The 18740-nt window shown below is 37.8% G+C and overlaps 1 protein-coding gene across 4 annotated transcripts in view; it reads right to left on the reverse strand.

Annotated features, from left to right (window-relative positions):
- The window catches only part of thsd7ba (thrombospondin, type I, domain containing 7Ba), a 356829-nt gene that overhangs the window by 40880 nt on the left and 297209 nt on the right, over positions 1-18740 (reverse strand). For 2 of the 4 annotated variants that reach the window (XM_047371187.1, XM_047371184.1), the window contains exons 17-21: positions 17815-17820; positions 14131-14264; positions 12921-13077; positions 5067-5211; positions 3332-3447 (exon numbers count right to left, since the gene is read on the reverse strand). In XM_047371187.1, the coding sequence (XP_047227143.1) occupies positions 3332-3447; positions 5067-5211; positions 12921-13077; positions 14131-14264; positions 17815-17820 (558 nt within the window). The remainder of the gene's footprint in view (positions 1-3331; positions 3448-5066; positions 5212-12920; positions 13078-14130; positions 14265-17814; positions 17821-18740) is intronic. The other 2 variants (XM_047371185.1, XM_047371186.1) reach the window with 2 other exon arrangements.

The following is an 18740-nucleotide window of genomic DNA, read 5'->3' on the forward strand; positions in this document are numbered from 1 at the left end:
TCTTGGGAATTATATATACAGGTCCTTCTCAAAATATTAGCATATTGTGATAAAGTTCCTTATTTTCCATAATGTCATGATGAAAATTTAACATTCATATATTTTAGATTCATTGCACACTAACTGAAATATTTCAGGTCTTTTATTGTCTTAATACGGATGATTTTGGCATACAGCTCATGAAAACCCAAAATTCCTATCTCACAAAATTAGCATATTTCATCCGACCAATAAAAGAAAAGTGTTTTTAATACAAAAAACATCAACCTTCAAATAATCATGTAGAGTTACGCACTCAATACTTGGTCGGGAATCCTTTTGCAGAAATGACTGCTTCAATGCGGCGTGGCATGGAGGCAATCAGCCTGTGGCACTGCTGAGGTCTTATGGAGGCCCAGGATGCTTCGATAGCGGCCTTTAGCTCATCCAGAGTGTTGGGTCTTGAGTCTCTCAACGTTCTCTTCACAATATCCCACAGATTCTCTATGGGGTTCAGGTCAGGAGAGTTGGCGGGCCAATTGAGCACAGTGATACCATGGTCAGTAAACCATTTACCAGTGGTTTTGGCACTGTGAGCAGGTGCCAGGTCGTGCTGAAAAATGAAATCTTCATCTCCATAAAGCTTTTCAGCAGATGGAAGCATGAAGTGCTCCAAAATCTCCTGATAGCTAGCTGCATTGACCCTGCCCTTGATAAAACACAGTGGACCAACACCAGCAGCTGACACATGCACCCCAGACCATCACTGACTGTGGGTACTTGACACTGGACTTCTGGCATTTTGGCATTTCCTTCTCCCCAGTCTTCCTCCAGACTCTGGCACCTTGATTTCCGAATGACATGCAGAATTTGCTTTCATTCGAAAAAAGTACTTTGGACCACTGAGCAACAGTCCAGTGCTGCTTCTCTGTAGCCCAGGTCAGGCGCTTCTGCTGCTGTTTCTGGTTCAAGAGTGGCTTGACCTGGGGAATGCGGCACCTGTAGCCCATTTCCTGCACACGCCTGTGCACAGTGGCTCTTGATGTTTCTACTCCAGACTCAGTCCACTGCTTCCGCAGGTCCCCCAGGGTCTGGAATCGGCCCTTCTCCACAATCTTCCTCAGGGTCCGGTCACCTCTTCTCGTTGTGCAGCGTTTTCTGCCACACCTTTTCCTTCCCACAGACTTCCCACTGAGGTGCCTTGATACAGCACTCTGGGAACAGCCTATTCGTTCAGAAATTTCTTTCTGTGTCTTACCCTCTTGCTTGAGGGTGTCAATAGTGGCCTTCTGGACAGCAGTCAGGTCGGCAGTCTTACCCATGATTGGGGATTTGAGTGATGAACCAGGCTGGGAGTTTTAAAGGCCTCAGGAATCTTTTGCAGGTGTTTAGAGTTAACTCGTTGATTCAGATGATTAGGTTCATAGCTCGTTTAGAGACCCTTTTAATGATATGCTAATTTTGTGAGAGAAATTTTGGGTTTTCATGAGCTGTATGCCGAAATCACCCGTATTAAGACAATAAAAGACCTGAAATATTTCAGTTAGTGTGCAATGAATCTAAAATATATGACTGTTAAATTTTCATCATGACATTATGGAAAATAATGAACTTTATCACAATATGCTAATATTTTGAGAAGGACCTGTACAAGTCCTGCACAGTGGTCAGAGGGATTTTAAGCCATTCTTCTTGCAGGATAGTGGCCAGGTCACTACGTGATACTGGTGGAGGAAAATGTTTCCTGACTCGCTCCTCCAAAACACCCCAAAGTGTCTCAATAATATTTAGATCTGGTGACTGTGCAGGCCATGGGAGATGTTCAACTTCACTTTCATGTTCATCAAACCAATCTTTCACCAGTCTTGCTGTGTGTATTGGTGCATTGTTATCCTGATACACGGCACCACCTTCAGGATACAATGTTTGAACCATTGGATGCACATGGTCCTCAAGAATGGTTCGGTAGTCCTTGGCAGTGACCCGCCCATCTAGCACAAGTATTGGGCCAAGGGAATGCCATGATATGGCAGCCCAAACCATCACTGATCCACCCCCATGCTTCACTCTGGGCATGCAACAGTCTGGGTGGTACGCTTCTTTGGGGCTTCTCCACACCGTAACTCTCCCGGGTGTGGGGAAAACAGTAAAGGTGGACTCATCAGAGAACAATACATGTTTCACATTATCCGCAGCCCAAGATTTGTGCTCCTTGCACCATTGAAACCAACGTTTGGCATTGGCATGAGTGACCAAAGGTTTGGCTATAGCAGCCCGGCCGTGTATATTGACCCTGTGGAGGTCCCGACGGACAGTTCTGGTGGAAACAGGAGAGTTGAGGTGCACATTTAATTCTGCCGTGATTTGGGCAGCCGTGGTTTTATGTTTTTTGGATATAATCCGGGTTAGCACCCGAACATCCCTTTCAGACAGCTTCCTCTTGCGTCCACAGTTAATCCTGTTGGATGTGGTTCGTCCTTCTTGGTGGTATGCTGACATTACCCTGGATACCGTGGCTCTTGATACATCACAAAGACTTGCTGTCTTGGTCACAGATGTGCGAGCAAGACATGCACCAACAATTTGTCCTCTTTTGAACTCTGGTATGTCACCCATAATGTTGTGTGCATTTCAATATTTTGAGCAAAACTGTGCTCTTACCCTGCTAATTGAACCTTCACACTCTGCTCTTACTGGTGCAATGTGCAATCAATGAAGACTGGCTACCAGGTTGGTCCAATTTAGCCATGAAACCTCCCACACTAAAATGACAGGTGTTTCAGTTTCATTGTCCAACCCCTGTATATTATGTGGTTGCTAGTGCAGTCATCTTCCCCTTCATCACAGCATCCTGAAGTATACTATTTGTCTTTGCACAATTGAGATCACACAATAACATTAAGCTCTGCTGATCTGGTGGCAAACTGCTTATTGTTCCAAGATTAGAGGAAAGTACAAAACTACGTACTTAAGTACGAGGTGACAAGACCTTTTAATAATGTGTAAATTATGGCAGTAGAACAGGAGCTGCAGTTCTGGATTAACCATCAATAACTCCTCATTGGAAAGGAGAAACATTACAATTCTTCTGTTTAATATTTAGATAATTTAATGTAGCAAATAGGTGGATTATTGCAATTTCATTTGCTTTGCATTTGGATTGGTTATTATTTTAAGCAGATATAAATCAAATGAGGGAAAAAATTGCCATTGAAATAAAACCTTTGCTCAAGCCTTTTTGTTTTTTTACAGGATATTATGTGACGATTTAACATCCAGAAAGTACGGGCTCAGACAGCTTTTACCTGCAGGGATGTTATTTAAGGCTGTTTACTCTTTATAGGGCCATTACCTGGCGGCACTTCTGCAACTCCATAGTTTTGCCATCACTCCGCACACAGTCCAGGAGACGCGACCGTGAACCCTCACCGCAGATGGCACTTTCACTCAGCTGGCAGGTACTCCAGTCTACACACAATTCATCATCATAGCTCTATTAATCCTTTTATTTCTTTTTATTTTGCAATAAGGACTTGAAAAAAAAAGCAACAAACAAAACCGACCAACAGAAACAGTAACAAACTTTATGAATACTAATATCTCCATGTCTTTATACAAAGCCAATTTGGAACAGTCTAAACAAATTAAAGCAGCTGCCTTACAATCCATGTTTATTAATCGAGAGACCAGACTGAGCTTACAGAGATGGACCCAAACACACTAATGCAGGAAAAACTTTATTAGGAAAAGGAAAAATGTACTGTATGATAGGAATTTCCAAAAAAGTAGTTATGATATGTACCATAAAACTATGTATTTGTTAGTGAAAATGAAATTAGGCATCGTCAGCTGTTGCTGAAACATGTCAGCCAGAATATGATTCTGATAATGCATGATGGACGCTGACCTGAACCTAAAGATGAAAAAAGGAGGATCTTGTGAACTAGAAATCTATTTATATTCCTGTTTGATGGTTTTCATTTGATTGATTTTCACATGTTTGCCACTTGTAAACTGTACATTTCAATGCTGACGTTTCTTCCTTAGTAATTTAATTATGTAATTAAGAATTGTAAAACATTTTTTGAGTTACTAGAGCGGGAGCTCTCATGGCAGATGATGAGGGAGGGTATTATCTGATTTAATTTATAAGATTGGACTGTAATCACATTTCCTGTGTTTCCTGTGTGATTAAATGAGAAAAAACGTACAAAGCTGTTCATCAGCTGGGCTTTCCAAAATAGTTTAACGGAATAGTAAACTTAGTTTAGTATTCAAACTTCTGAAGTTGATAAAAGTAATAAAAAGCATTCTGGCATTGAAACAATTTTGGCAATCCTGACCTAAAACAGGCAAAGTTAAGTCTGATTTAGTATCAGACAGTGAGAAAAAATGGCTATGTGTCCTTTGCATGTAAATATCTGGTTTCAGCTATAAGTGTGGTATATGTGGCCATCTCAGATGCATAGGGAGGAGATGCTGGAGCATTATTTACTTAAGGTAAAGTATCTCCCTATGCCATTAAAATGCAAGGCAGATAGGAATTTTTCTATAACAAGTGGGATTTGCAACTGTGCTTGGAGCTAACAAAACTGTTTGCTCCTCACTGACACAATTTATAGTCTTAGTCAGCCACTGTGGCTCAACTGTGGATATAACGAAGATGGACTACAAGGCTGCAGCTCATTGGGAATTTAAGAGAGTATACACAGGATGTGGCTGTTAAAGCAGGTGGCACTTATACCTTTTAGGAGCCACAAGAGGCTGCCAACCTGAATGATTCATTCAGAGACACAATCTCTGATCTATGGAGAAAATAAAGACACAGGAGGCACACCTCTTTCTGATATAGTCTCCAGGCATGTGGAACATATGATTAGATTACAAAACAATTACAAAATGGACCATTGTCCTTAGTCTTTAAATATGTGCCACTTTTACTTGTTTATCAGATATCAACTTTAAACTGATTGTAAGCAGAGAGATAAAAAACTGTTTAAGTGGTTTTCCAAAGAGAACAGACGTGTTGCTTCACTCGCAGTGGATGCAAAATTGCCGGCTCAGCAGCCAAGTGTTGATTGCTCTACCTGAGACTCTGTACTGGTATGTGAAGCATGTAGTGTTGAGAAGACAAGGTTCTGACTGGACAAGCTCTGGACAGACTGCTTTCTCTGAGGCAGGGAGGCGGAGGATGTGTCTGCTTCTGTTCCTTGCACCATCTGGGTCGCACTGCTGCACAACAATGACAACACAAAAAACAGCCTTAGTTAAAAGTAGAAGGATGAAGCCTGCTGGAATTGAACCTACCCTCTGCATATTGATTTATGAACAACTGACTTAAATTTTGTACAAATGCTTTAGAGAATCACCTTAGAAATCTGTCTGAAAAAGCTTTTTAGATTTCTTAATATGCTCTAAACCTAGATATCAGAAAGTGCTGTTACACTGGGATTAGTGGGAAATATAGAAACCAGCATGACGGAACAAATTATAAATTCATCCACAAGATATCTGCACTTTACTACCATAACTTATTTTTATGGTAATTTGTCATAGACTTTAGCAGCAAATCCACACAGTCCAAATACAGTACAGACCAAAAGTTTGGACACACCTTCTCATTCAAAGAGTTGTCTTCATTTTCATGACTATGAATATAGTAGCTTCACACTGAAGGTATCAAAACTATGAATTAACACATGAGGAATAATATACTGAACAAAAAAGTGTGAAACAACAGAAAATATGTCTTTTATTCTAGGTTCTTCAAAGTAGCCACCTTTTGCTTTGATTACTGCTCCGCACACTCTTGGCATTCTGTTGATGAGCTTCAAGAGGTAGTCACCTGAAATGGTTTTCCAACCAAGAGGTGACTCTTGGTCTTCCTTTCCTGAGGCGGTCCTCATGTGAGCCAGTTTCTTTGTAGCGCTTGATGGTTTTTGCGACTGCACTTGGTGACACTTTCAAAGTTTTCCCAATTGTTCGGACTGACGGACCTTCATTTCTTAAAGTAATGATGGCCACTCGTTTTTCTTTACTTAGCTGCTTTTTTCTTGCCATAATACACATTCTAACAGTCTATTCAGTAGGACTATCAGCTGTGTACTGTATCCACCTCCTGCACAACACAACTGATGGTCCCAACCCCATTTATAAGGCTTGAAATCCCACTTATTAAACCTGACAGGGCACACCTGTGAAGTGAAAACCATTTCAGGTGACTACCTCTTGAAGCTCATCAACAGAATGCCAAGAGTGTGCGGAGCAGTAATCAAAGCAAAAGGTGGCTACTTTGAAGAACCTAGAATATAAGACATATTTTCAGTTGTTTCACACTTTTTTGTTCAGTATATAATTCCACATGTGTTAATTCATAGTTTTGATGCCTTCAGTGTGAAGCTACAATATTCATAGTCATGAAAATAAAGAAAACTCTTTGAATGAGAAGGTGTGTCCAAACTTTTGGTCTGTACTGTATATTTTCCTGTTGCCATTCTCAAGGAGGAATTTATGGCTTTTGAAGAAGACGTATTTTAAGGACACTGTATAATTCATGTTAATTTATTGGTTTGGTGTTGTGAGAATAATTTGAATGCTCTTAAAAAAACATTTCAGAGAAAATCTATTAGAACATATTTAAAAATGTTGCTATAAAGTCAAGTAAATATATTCAGTGTTGGCCCATGAAAAGGTATAATAATCTTGGTACGTTTCAACCTGTAATTTAAAAGTTTTTTTTTTTTTTATCTTTTCTAAAGTGCAAAAAATAGTCTAAGTTGGTAAAATGAAATGATAAAAAATATGTGTGACAAATAATTTAAAAAAGTAAAAACTAAAATCTGGCATATGCATAAGTATCAACCCCCATTGCTACAATGCCCCTAAAAAGTTCTGGTACAACCAATTATCTTTAAAATTCACATAATTAGTAAAACGAAGTCCACCTGTGTGTTGTCTAAGTGTCACATGATCTGTCAGTATAAACATACCTTTCTGAAAGGCCCCAGAGACTGCAACACAACTAAACCAGAGGCATCACACCATGAACACCAAGGAGCTCTCCAAAAAATCAGGGACAAACATGTTAAAAATCACAAGTTAGGGTGGCGTTAAAAAAATATCCAAATCTTTGATGCCCCCCCCCCGAGCACCATCAAAATCAATCATCTTTAAATGGAAAGTACATGGTACCACAACAAATCTGCCAAGAGTGGGGTGTGCGCCAAACCTCACAGACCGGGCAATGAGGGCATTAATCAGAGAGGCAGCACAGAGACCAAGGGTATCCCTAAAGGAGTTGCAGAGTTCAACAGCAGAGACTAGAGTTTCTGTCCATAGGATCACAATAAACCGCACACTCCATAGAGCTGGTCTTTATGGAGGAGTGGCAAGATTAAAGCCATTACTTGATGTTAAAAATGAGAAATTGAGTTCGGCAAAAGGCACGTCAGTTTTTACAATCACTAATCATTGACATGAGACAAAACCGATGAAAGATTATTTTGTGCAAAATCTCGACCAGCCTTCTTTCTTCCTATCATCCATAAGGCCTGACCATGATGAGAACAAGCACTTGCTTGCGTCTTAAAAAGTTAATAAAGGGCAGTTTAATTGGTTATAGTAAGATTGGTGCAGGGACATGATGTGCAAAGCAGCCACACCTATTCCAACCAAAGCACTACCAGCAGGATAGGGGTATGATGTGCTCACAGCCAAAGTACAAGAGCAAGTTCTGCTGGTGTTTGTAGGCACCAGATCATGAACACACTGCCACTATTGCCAGTATGTTTCCCCATGTCCCACCCAGGACCCTGATAAACCATCACAATAATGAGATTAGACAACAACACTGTGTGAACATTTCTTAATGAAGAACTAAATCTTTATTGGACAAAATGAGAAAATTTGTTATAGGACTGTATTTAAATCTAATTAATTGGATAAAGCTGATTGGAATTGAATTACATTTTACATAGTAGAACCAAATAGAATTCAAGTATAATTTTCGGTAATATCTCATAATTGTCACGATCTGTGGCTGTAGAGGACCAAAATGCAGACAAGCACTGGGCAGCAGCATGATGAGAAAAAGCTTATTTCTTTAATCAAAGGGCTTCAAAAAAAGCTTTACATGAGTAGTTCCCAAAAAACTTACAAGAGTTATCCAAAACTTACATGAATCTTCCAACAACCATAATACTTGCAGAACACAAGTGAGTAGTGAACGGGAGGAACCAGCAACTGGTAATGGGAAAACAATGAGCTTTTAAACTGAGGGAAGTGAGTGTGGAACAAAGGAATGAGAGGCAGGCAATCAGCAGGAATTAGAGTCAGGTGTGGACTGTATGCAGGTATGCAGGGAGGCTGAGGAACATGTGAAATTGATTACATAACTAAACAATGGGGGAAGGGATTAAATAACAAACCCTGGGAAACAGATCTAAGAAAACTATAACAACCTAAGATATAAAAATCTGGAAAATAAGAACTAACAAAGTAACCTGAAGACATAGAGGAATACCTAACTGAAAAGTAAATAAACCCAAACAACTAATGATACTGAAATAAAGCACACACAAGAACACAAGAATAAATAAGAAAAATAAACTATCAAAACCCCACAGAACAAAAACACAAACCAGAACCCAAAATGGCAGAATCTGACAATAATGGTGCAATATTATCCCATAATTATTAAAACAAATAGCAGTTATCATAATCAGCTTTTACAATAAATATGTTCCAAAGCTTTAATATGCATTTAATGGTGATACAAATTCACTGATACTGATACTGAAGTATTTATTTAAATCTCAGTATCTGAGACCTTTGAAGCCAGAAGAATGTGAGGGTAATTACTTAGAGAACAATTGTCATAGCAGAGCAAAGGCCTACCTTCAGCAGTAGCATGGTAGGATAAATTAAAGTCATATTAAATATGAAAGTCCTTGGCCAGAGGAAGAGGATATGTGGATCGAATCTGAGCTTCTGTTTAAAGGAGAAAGAGATAAAAGTCTTTCAACCAAACTGTATCTGTCCCTCTGCACCTGATGCACGGCTACATGCACCTCAGTCATTGTCAGCTGTTAATGAGAATACTTCTGTGAGAGGCTCATAAATCAGCCAGAGTCATTGTTCTGTTTATGTTTACACTGTTTACTCACACATTTATTTTCCGAATATATGATATAGCTTGCAATGTTCACTAAGATGGTGTCTCAAATCAAATCTGTTCTCAGCCATTACAAAATTGGTACCACGTTTTGATTATTTTTTACCCTAAGAACTGATATGAACAAGACAAATTAAAGCCACTTATGTGCCAAATTTAATACAGCTACAAATAAAAGATACAATTTTACCATTATAATCTGTGTATGGGCACATGTACATATTTTCTGTCTTTATCTAACTGTAAATATTTGTTGTTGATATTGCATTCAGCATTATAGTTATATATTCAGAATTTTCTTTTCCTAATGAATATGTCTTCTTACACAGCATACTATACCTTAACCATAAACAAAACCTCTGGCAGCCAAATAGCTTTAAACTGATAGCTTAACATTTTTAACAACAACTTCTAAAATGAATATATCTTAAATGTATTCTTGGCATCTTGGAGTTTTTAATTAGTAATCTATGAGTTTCTGTTTTACTAGGGTATAACAATGATACACTTGTGTCACGTCAGCTACTCTTCAAAACAGAAGACAAAACAGCATGTTATTCGAGCAAGGAAGGGATGTGTTAATCTTCATAAGTCAGGAAATGGCCAATATGTACTCATCAAAAATGTTCAATATCTACACTCAAAGAAATAAATACAAAGCTTAAAACATCTGAAACTGTGACAAGCAAAGCTGGATGAGTACCAGAGATGATCTCATCACTAAGTACACTGAAGAGAATGGTAATGAAGAGCTGCATGTTAAGTATCCATGACAACTATTTACGTTAAGACTTTTCTTTACAAGAAGACCCAATAATTGTGAAAGCTGCTGCAGGTCTCATACCATAGATTTTCATAAAGTTGTGCACATTTAATTTCTGTGCACAATTATTTTTTTAATAACAAAGTTCAGGCTCAATGTAAAGAAACCATAATTTTTGTTTAACAATACCCAACAGTGAATGTGTGTTTGTACTTTTAAAGTTCTCATTCAGTGTCAAATGTTTCAGCTCATCAGTTATGAAAAACCTCAGACAAGAGGTTAAATATGAGCCATCATATGACAAACACACATAGTAAGCTTTAATAGAAGAAGTGGGTCAGAGATATAAACACTTTATGTTTACTTCTTCAACTTCTTGTTCAGTTTTGCAACTGAGTTAAAGGAATGACTCAAGCTGGGGAAAAGCAGTTATAAATCTCAGAACATTAACAGTATTTTCTGGCTTCAAATTTTAAATAACAAATGGAAATGGAACAGATTGTTCATTTTATTGTTTTGATTTTAAAACTTGCCATTAAGTTGAAAGTATTCCAACTAATTATAGTCTGACCTTTTGTCTTTTTAAACTGCACACTGAACAAGTTTGTAGTAACATTATTTTTAGTTTTTTTAATCAAGAATCAGAAAGAAAAACAAAGAAAATTACAACAGTAAAAACCTAAGTCTGATTTACTCTTTATTCTCCCTTATCTTTATTTTCCCGTACTTTTACTGACTTTATTGAGATACTCAAACTTTTGTTTGAGTATCTCTTATTTCTGCTGCCTAAAGTAAAACCAACTTTAACCCAAAGGATGGAACCAAAAAACCCATTTAAGCTGTACCTAGATCAAATCTAGCTGAAAAAACTAACAGACCAGTTAATACCTATTCCTCCATGACCAGGTTTTAATAACTATAATTAATCCAACATTATTTTCCATCTGGTGGAAACTGCATTGGGGTAATTATATTTCAGCATATTTATCATGTCTTGTAGTTTGGCTAAAGGTTGCAGAATGAAAGTCTGAATGAGATAACATGTCTGCCAGAATAAAAAACCCTCACAGATTAATTAAGTGATCTCTCTTGTTCTTCTCCCTTTATTCTGTTCTTTCTCTAAGTCCAATGTTCCAGTTCAGTGAACTGCTATTCCTGACAGAAAACCTATAACAATACTACATGGCCGTGTAACCTCTAGCCTGTGGCTACAACACTGAGGAACATTTTGTATTGTGTTAAAGCCTGAAGCCTAACTTTCAGTAGCGAATGGAAACACAAATTTATTTCCACCAAAAATTATGTGGAGATAGTAATAATGTGTTTGAAATGTGGTTGAAATATAACACATGTGTAAGTTAAATTAACAAGTGTTCCTTGAAAGCACACATACACCTGACAGTAAAAGAACGGTTCGCTCTCAGGAGCTCAGTTAAATTCAGCGTTGTAACATGATAGGATACCATCTGCGCAATAAGTCCTGTAGTGAACTTTCCTTGCAATTAAATATTCCACAATCAACTCTTCATGGTATTATAACAGAGTGATTTGGAATGACAGCAACTCCGGCATGACGCGATGGGCCATGTAAAGTTACAGAGTCTATTGATGCTAAGGCACATAGTGTGCAGAGGTTGCAAACCCTCTGCACAGTGAAAAGCTACAGATCTCCAAACTTCATATTAGCTTAAGATTATGTCAACAGTCATGCCTTGAGAACTTCAATAGATGGGTTTCCAAAGGCTAGCAGCTGCACCTAAACTTTACATCACCATATACAATCCAAAGCATCAGATGCAGTGGTATAAAGACAGTCACCACTAGATTCTAGAGCAGTATAGATACTTGTCTGGATTTATGAATCATGCCACTCTGTCTGGAAATCCATGGACAAGTCTAGATTTGGCAGTTGGCAGGAGAACGGCACTTCCTTTTTGGATTGTGCCAAGTGAAAGGTTTGGAGCTCAGGTTTGTGCTTAGGGTTATTGTGCAGGCCTGTTTTTCAGGAGCTGAGCTTGAACACAGTTCAAGTTCCTGTGAAAGGATCTCTTAATAATTCAGGATACTAAGACATTTTGGATGATTTAATGCTCTCAACTATGTGGGAACATTTTGGAGATGGCAACGTCCTTTTCCAACATGACTTTGTACCACTGAACAAAAAAAATCTATAAAAGCATGAATGAGTGAGTTTGGTTTGGAACAGGGCTTCATAATCCTGGTCCTCAAGGTCCACTGTCCTGCTTGTTTTAGGTGTGTTGGGCCGGCCACAAACCTGAATTAAATTATTTTGCTGCTTTTGCAGAACTTGATGGCATGCTGAGGAGATAAAGCATTCGTCTGAATCAGGTGTGCTGTCTCTAAAACATGCCGGACTGTGGGCTCTGATGACCAGGGTTGAAATACACCGGTTTAGAAGAACCTGAAGGGCCTTCACAGAGTTCTGACTTCAACCAGAGAGAACATTTTTGGGAAAAACTAGAGGAGAGGCTGTCCAAAATTAGGGTCTGATGTCACAAATGTGCTTCTGTAAGAATGGCCAACTCCCTTAAACACATTCCTAAACTTTTTGAAAAGCCTTAGCAGAACAACTAAAGCTTCATTGCTGCAAAGGGTGAGCCAACATCATATACAAACCTTATGGATTAAACATGTGATCACTCAATTTCTTATGTGTGAAGACGGATGAGCAAATACTTTTGGCAATATAGTTTTTGTTTAATAAACACACGGCTCAAGATATACAACAAAGATACTACTATTCCTTTATTTGCACCCATTGCCCTTTTTATTTAAACTGTATTATAATAATTTATGTACTGTTTTATCAACAGTTTTATTGTATAGTCTATTTTTGTCATTTCGAGCACCTTTGCTGATCAATATTTATTCATTTGTTTGTCACATAGTGATAGCAAGGTGTGTTTGTAAAAATCACTGTCTTAACTTCCTACTTTGGTACACAATGTTTCAGACGAAGGAAAATAAACAATATTTGTCTCTTACCGGAGGGCAGTTGCTCCATGCTCCCCAGGGTGCCACAACACAGTCATTAGGACAGGCTAAATAGCAAACCTGGGCCCTGGGAGGCATTTCCTCCTGATCACACAGATTGACGTCCACGCTGCCATCCTCCCCACTCAATGTTCCCTTCATCACACACCTAGAAAAAAAAACACCAGAAGCAGCTTTATAACAAGTCTTTAGGGACTGTCAAAACTCAGTCCCACTTGGAATTTGCAGACTCATCTGAAAATTTCTGACACAGACTAGATCACTAAAATTTGAAGTTAGGCTTATTTTAAGTGTTAGGTTTATATCAGTCCTTTGAGCTTGTGCCACCTTTTCTTCTGGTTAACATTGAAGCATGGGGTCAAAAGGTTTATTTCTTTATTTTTCCCCACATAAAAGACAGAAATAATATATCCCACACAGTGCACACCTGAAAATGTTTTGGTGTCATTTTGTACAGGCAAACACAAAACAAAGTAATTTTTTTTTACTGGTTGGAAAGGCCTAGTCAAATTCCAGACCTTAATTTAATTGAGAATATGTGGCAAGGCTTGAAAATTGTTGTTCACAGATGCTCCTCATCCAGTGACTGAGCTTGAGGTATTTTGCAAAGAAGAATGGATAACAACATCTAAAAAGTATTGACTCACTCTGACTCAAGGTGAATAGAGATGCTCGCAGTAGTTTTCAGATTTTTATTTGTGATACATTTTCAAAAGTATTTATGATTTTCATTCCACTTCACAATTCACAAATGCACTTTGTCTTGGTCTATTACATGGAATACCAATAAAATACAGAGGTCTGTGATTATGATGTGAAAAATTGCGTTTAAGGGGAATAAATATTTTTACCAAGGCATAATAGGTGGTTGATTTTTAGTTCTTCTTCTCAGGTAAGTTAAATGTCCTCAAAGTCAGTTCAGTTCATTTTAGCAGCCATAATAACACTGTCTATTCTTCACAGTATAGTTTGATTCAGTTCTCAGTTGGTATTTAAGTGCCACAAAAAGGCAAAGAAACTGCAAACTAGCTATCAAAATGTATTGTGAAGCACTTGCTTGGTGTGACCATATCCCCTCAGTGCTGCAAGTGTGAATGACAAGTGAGTTAGTGTGCTACAGTGCTGTTGCCAATCTTGCTCCTCCTGTTGTGTGCTGCCAAAGAAAGGTAAACAGGCTGCCAAACCTAACTCGCACACTGACCTGATCTTGCGGCTCTGGACTCCCTCTCCGCAGGCTGGCAGGTCATCCACAGTGTTGATGGTGCAAATGGACCAGGGCTCTATACGCCATTCATACTGGCTGCACTCCCTGTTGCATGGCACCGCCTCGTACACCTAAATGCATACATGAGGAAACAGAGACACAGAAAAAACACAGATTTGAGAGCAGAATAAAGGATAAATAAGTGAAAATATAGAACCAAAGGTGCAGCATTTAAAAACATGTATACAAATCAGCTCACATGAAAATATAAACATACAAGGTATCCACTTATGTCACTGCTCTATGCATTATGAGCAGAAAATATTCAACATGACTTTCAAGGATGTTTAGCAAAATAATGATAAATTAAAGGCTCCTGATTTTAACAGGGACTGTTTCTCTCTACCAAAAGAATGAGCTTACTATTCTAAGAGCCTTTTTTCTATGTCATTCAAATTCATGAAGGAAAGCTAAGAGTTGGAGTGGAAGGCTGTGATTGAAAGGTTACAGGTTTAAGTCTTAATGCATTATTTTAAAACCTTTTATTATTTACTGTTTCATTAATCCTTCAGAATTGAATCCCTATATAAAGTCTGTGTATAATTAATGCCTTTTTTGTGTAAAATGAATAAAATGTAAATGTAACCAAAGTCAATAGAGAAATTGGTTTTGGACATTAACATTTTGAAGATACAAAATGTCTGTTAGGATGGATTAAATGTTTATTCAGAGATTGCTCTGTACTAAAGAGATGCTGTATTCTGTTGTTTATAAAATTATTAATAAATTATTCATTAGTTATTGGTTAGTTTTTAGTTCAGAAACTAATAAAAATGTATTATAGTTTTATTTAACATTTTATTATTATAGTTATTATAATTATATAATGTCCTCATTTTCATTTATTATTATTATTATATGTATGTATTGTATGGTGGCATGTTTTGTTAGCACTACTGGCTTGCAGAGAGAAGGTCCCAGATTTGCATCTCAGCTGAGACCCTTTCTGCATGGGGTTTGGGAGTTCTATCCGTGCATGCATGACAATGATTAAGCGAGGATTAAGCAGGTATACAAAATGGATGGATATTTTACCATGATTAAAACATAGCCTTTATCATTTTTAACTTCACATTTTTCTTTTGTTTTTTTTTAAATGTGTAGCTCTTGCCAATTTTATTTCTGTTTTCTGTGTTTTGAAGTTGTTTATGCCATCTGTGCACCATTCAGTCAGTGGTCTTTTTTCTACTCCGTGGGAGACATCTGCAGGGAAACCATGTGCATCTTCCTAAAACTGACCTACACTATACTGATGCCACATGTGCAGTTAAGACTACTCTACAAATAAAAGAATATGCGTGTAAAGTATGCATGAGTGTAAAGAAATACTGAAAGAATGCAAATATGTTTTGAGACACAGAAGTAAGAAGACTAGAAAAGCACTCTAGAAAAAGAGCATCTGAGCAATGCATTCTTAATATCCTGCAGCAGCAAGACAGGGATTAAAAACTATTTTGTCCACACTGAAGGGAACCTATGTAAGACATGAAAAAAACAGCATGGAGTGTGTGAAATGGCAATGACCATGGCAACAGCCCCTCCGGCCAAAAATGTAATTGGCCCGATTTCGAGCTCATTTACTTCTTTCCACTCAGCCGATGAATCTGGCACGTGTATGTATGTGAGGGAGCAGCCGGCACAATCCTGTAAAAACACATGTTTGCTCTCAATCTATGTAACTCTCTGCCACAGTAAACTGTATGCTCTTGAGGACAGTTTTTGGGAAAAGCTATGACAAGCTTTAATGCATGTCAGTAAATGTGTGTGTTTGAATGTTTGTGTGCTCAGACTAGAGAGTGGGAATGAGTGTCGAGTATTCCCTTCCCTGCGGGCCACACAGATGCCTATTACACACCGTCATCATCTCCCATCTGTCCCTGCAGATGGCCCTGCTGGGAAAACAGGCAACTTCCCTGCTCCCACTTTCTCCACAACTACTGCAGATAGACAGTTCAGAAAAAACTGTTAAAAAAAAAAAAGAAACTGAACTGTGAGTCACGTTTCTTACTATAAACACTATTTACCGACCACTAAAGTCTGTATTTTGAGAAATAGCTCTTTGGAAAATGGCTAAAGATAAACATTTGGAAAGCATGAAACACAAATAAGCTTTTCCATATTTTTAAATAGGTATAAGTAAACTTTAAACAATATTTTCAGAAACAAAAAACAAACCCCAAGTAATGCTCCCTCAAACTGCCATATATGGAGGATGACAAAATGTCTGCCATATCTATAAATCTGTCACAGCAATAATATAATTGATTGTTTTCCTGACAAAAAAAGCATTTTAAAGGGAATATGCTGAATGGATCTGTTGCAAGACAGAAAAAGGAATGCAGCAAGCACTTTTGCAACAAAAATGATCTATGCAGGAATTGTAAGTGAGCTCCATGGACGTAAATGGTAAAAGGACGGATTTCTTCTCATCTGACAACAATAAACTTGTTATCATTTGTTTTCCCACAGATGGAAACATCAAGGAACAACCAGAATCTGTTGGATGATGACACAACACAGTTAATGCCATGGCTAGGAAAGACGTCAACAGCCAGACCAATAAGGTCGGATTTGCATAATCACTGCATGGCTCCCTGATATAAAGATTATCTAGTGATGCAGGTTTTTGGGGAAATAGAAGTTCTGACACATGGACATCAGTTTTACAATGCTGGTGAGAACTGGAATAGAAATTACAACTTTAACTGAATGCTATGATTTTTTTTATTTTGAATTACATTTATTTTCATTCCCCACTGTGGTGAGTTACAGACTAACTCATTGGCTCATAGGATGCCGTTTATATAAGTCTATAAGGTACTGCACCCAGACAACACTCCTGACTTCCTCCTCCTTAGTGGACTGATAACCATATTCATTTTCTTTTTATAAACCCAAGTTCAAGCTGGATGATTTGGTATCATGTCTTTTGACTTAGGTGTCCAGTGTGTTATGCATCAAATATAACACCATCAATCTTCGGTAACTGTTGATTGCGTTCTAAGCTGCCTTATGCTTGTTTTTTTTTGTATTTTTACTTTCAAACATTTGTTTTCTACATTTTACATATTTCCAAATTTTGCACATTATAATGATGTTGCCCGAACAACCCTTTAAATAAAACCCTACACAAAATAAAGCTGGTGAATTACAAAGAATGAGCAAAACGCAGAGAAAAGAGCTGGGTTTCCCTCAGAGTACATCAAAGGTTACATTTACAGAATAAAGTAGAACTGGCAATCAGTTATATTCATCTGCACCACGTGTGTGTCTATCCTCTGCTCTTTTGTTCTCTTTTAAAATGTTCTGGAATCCATGTTCTTTGATAAGCAATACAAGTGGTACATCCTAGCTCAATTTCTTTGAGCTCACTCTCAAAATCCAAACTAGCAATTTAGAATACAATGAGGAACAAATGTTATGAAGTAGTGTAAGTAAAGGTAAAATGAAGATAAAATATTATCCAAATGGATTTGGTGCGAACTGTTCCTTCAAACTCATTTTCAAACTTGTAACCAAAGGACCAAGGAGACAGCAGTACGGGTGAATTCCACAGATCTGCCATGCATTTTGACCTCATTAGCTAAAGCAGAGAATATGTACACAATGAATGGCACTGACCTGAGCCTGCGTGGATGTCCATATTAGCAGTGCATGACAAGCCAGAGGTTGGGGAGGGAGAGAAAACAATGATATGATTATTAGTTTAGATTTAGCCTGCAGTGACAGAAATGTATAGCTCTGCCTTAATTTGACGTTTAAAACTACTGCATTCTGCACAGTGTTTCAGTAATGAGGGTAAAGGATGATTAGGTGCTTCATCAGCTGCAGTGACTCCTGAATCTATTTGTCAAAACAGCGATTCACTCCGAAGAGACTTCTGAAGTGCCACAGTTAGCTATAACAGCTGTGCGTTGGCTGTATCTGCAGTTGAGGAGCAACTCCAAGAAATTAGTTTGTGTGGAGATAGTGAGAGTGAATAAACATATGCTCACGAAGGCTGTGTTTTTTTTGTTTAAAAACAAGGTTCCTAGATGTAAATCTGAACAATATAATATTCTAAAATAACCCCACTCTTATTAGGGATTGTCTTTTGCACTGTCTAAGAGAATTTTTGTGGGAAATATTTTTTTTATTTTATGTTTTATACTAACTCTTTGTAAGAGACAGTTCAGACGTTATCATGGGCATGAATGTTAGATTCATTTTGTGCTTATAAGAATTTATTTGAACTGTTCTGTCCTGAAGGTTAAATGATAATGGAAATTTAACTGCATTCAGATTTAAACCATTTAACCCAAACATTTAGATGAAAGAAAGTTTGTTACCATGTTCAAGGAAAACCTACCAACGAACAAGGTTCAACCTTGAAAAGAAAACTGTCCACAGTAAGGCCAATTTATCATCAATATTGACTCAGAGGGATCCAGCTAAAAAAACAAAAAAAAGGTTCTACTCCAAAATGGAAACTTTTAAGCAGGACTTAAATTTACATCTGTACACATGGACAATCACATTCTTTCTGGAGAAATTGTATGATGTGACAC

This window comes from Girardinichthys multiradiatus, chromosome 7 (genome assembly GCF_021462225.1).
Source record: "Girardinichthys multiradiatus isolate DD_20200921_A chromosome 7, DD_fGirMul_XY1, whole genome shotgun sequence".
Taxonomy (NCBI): Eukaryota; Metazoa; Chordata; class Actinopteri; order Cyprinodontiformes; family Goodeidae; genus Girardinichthys; species Girardinichthys multiradiatus.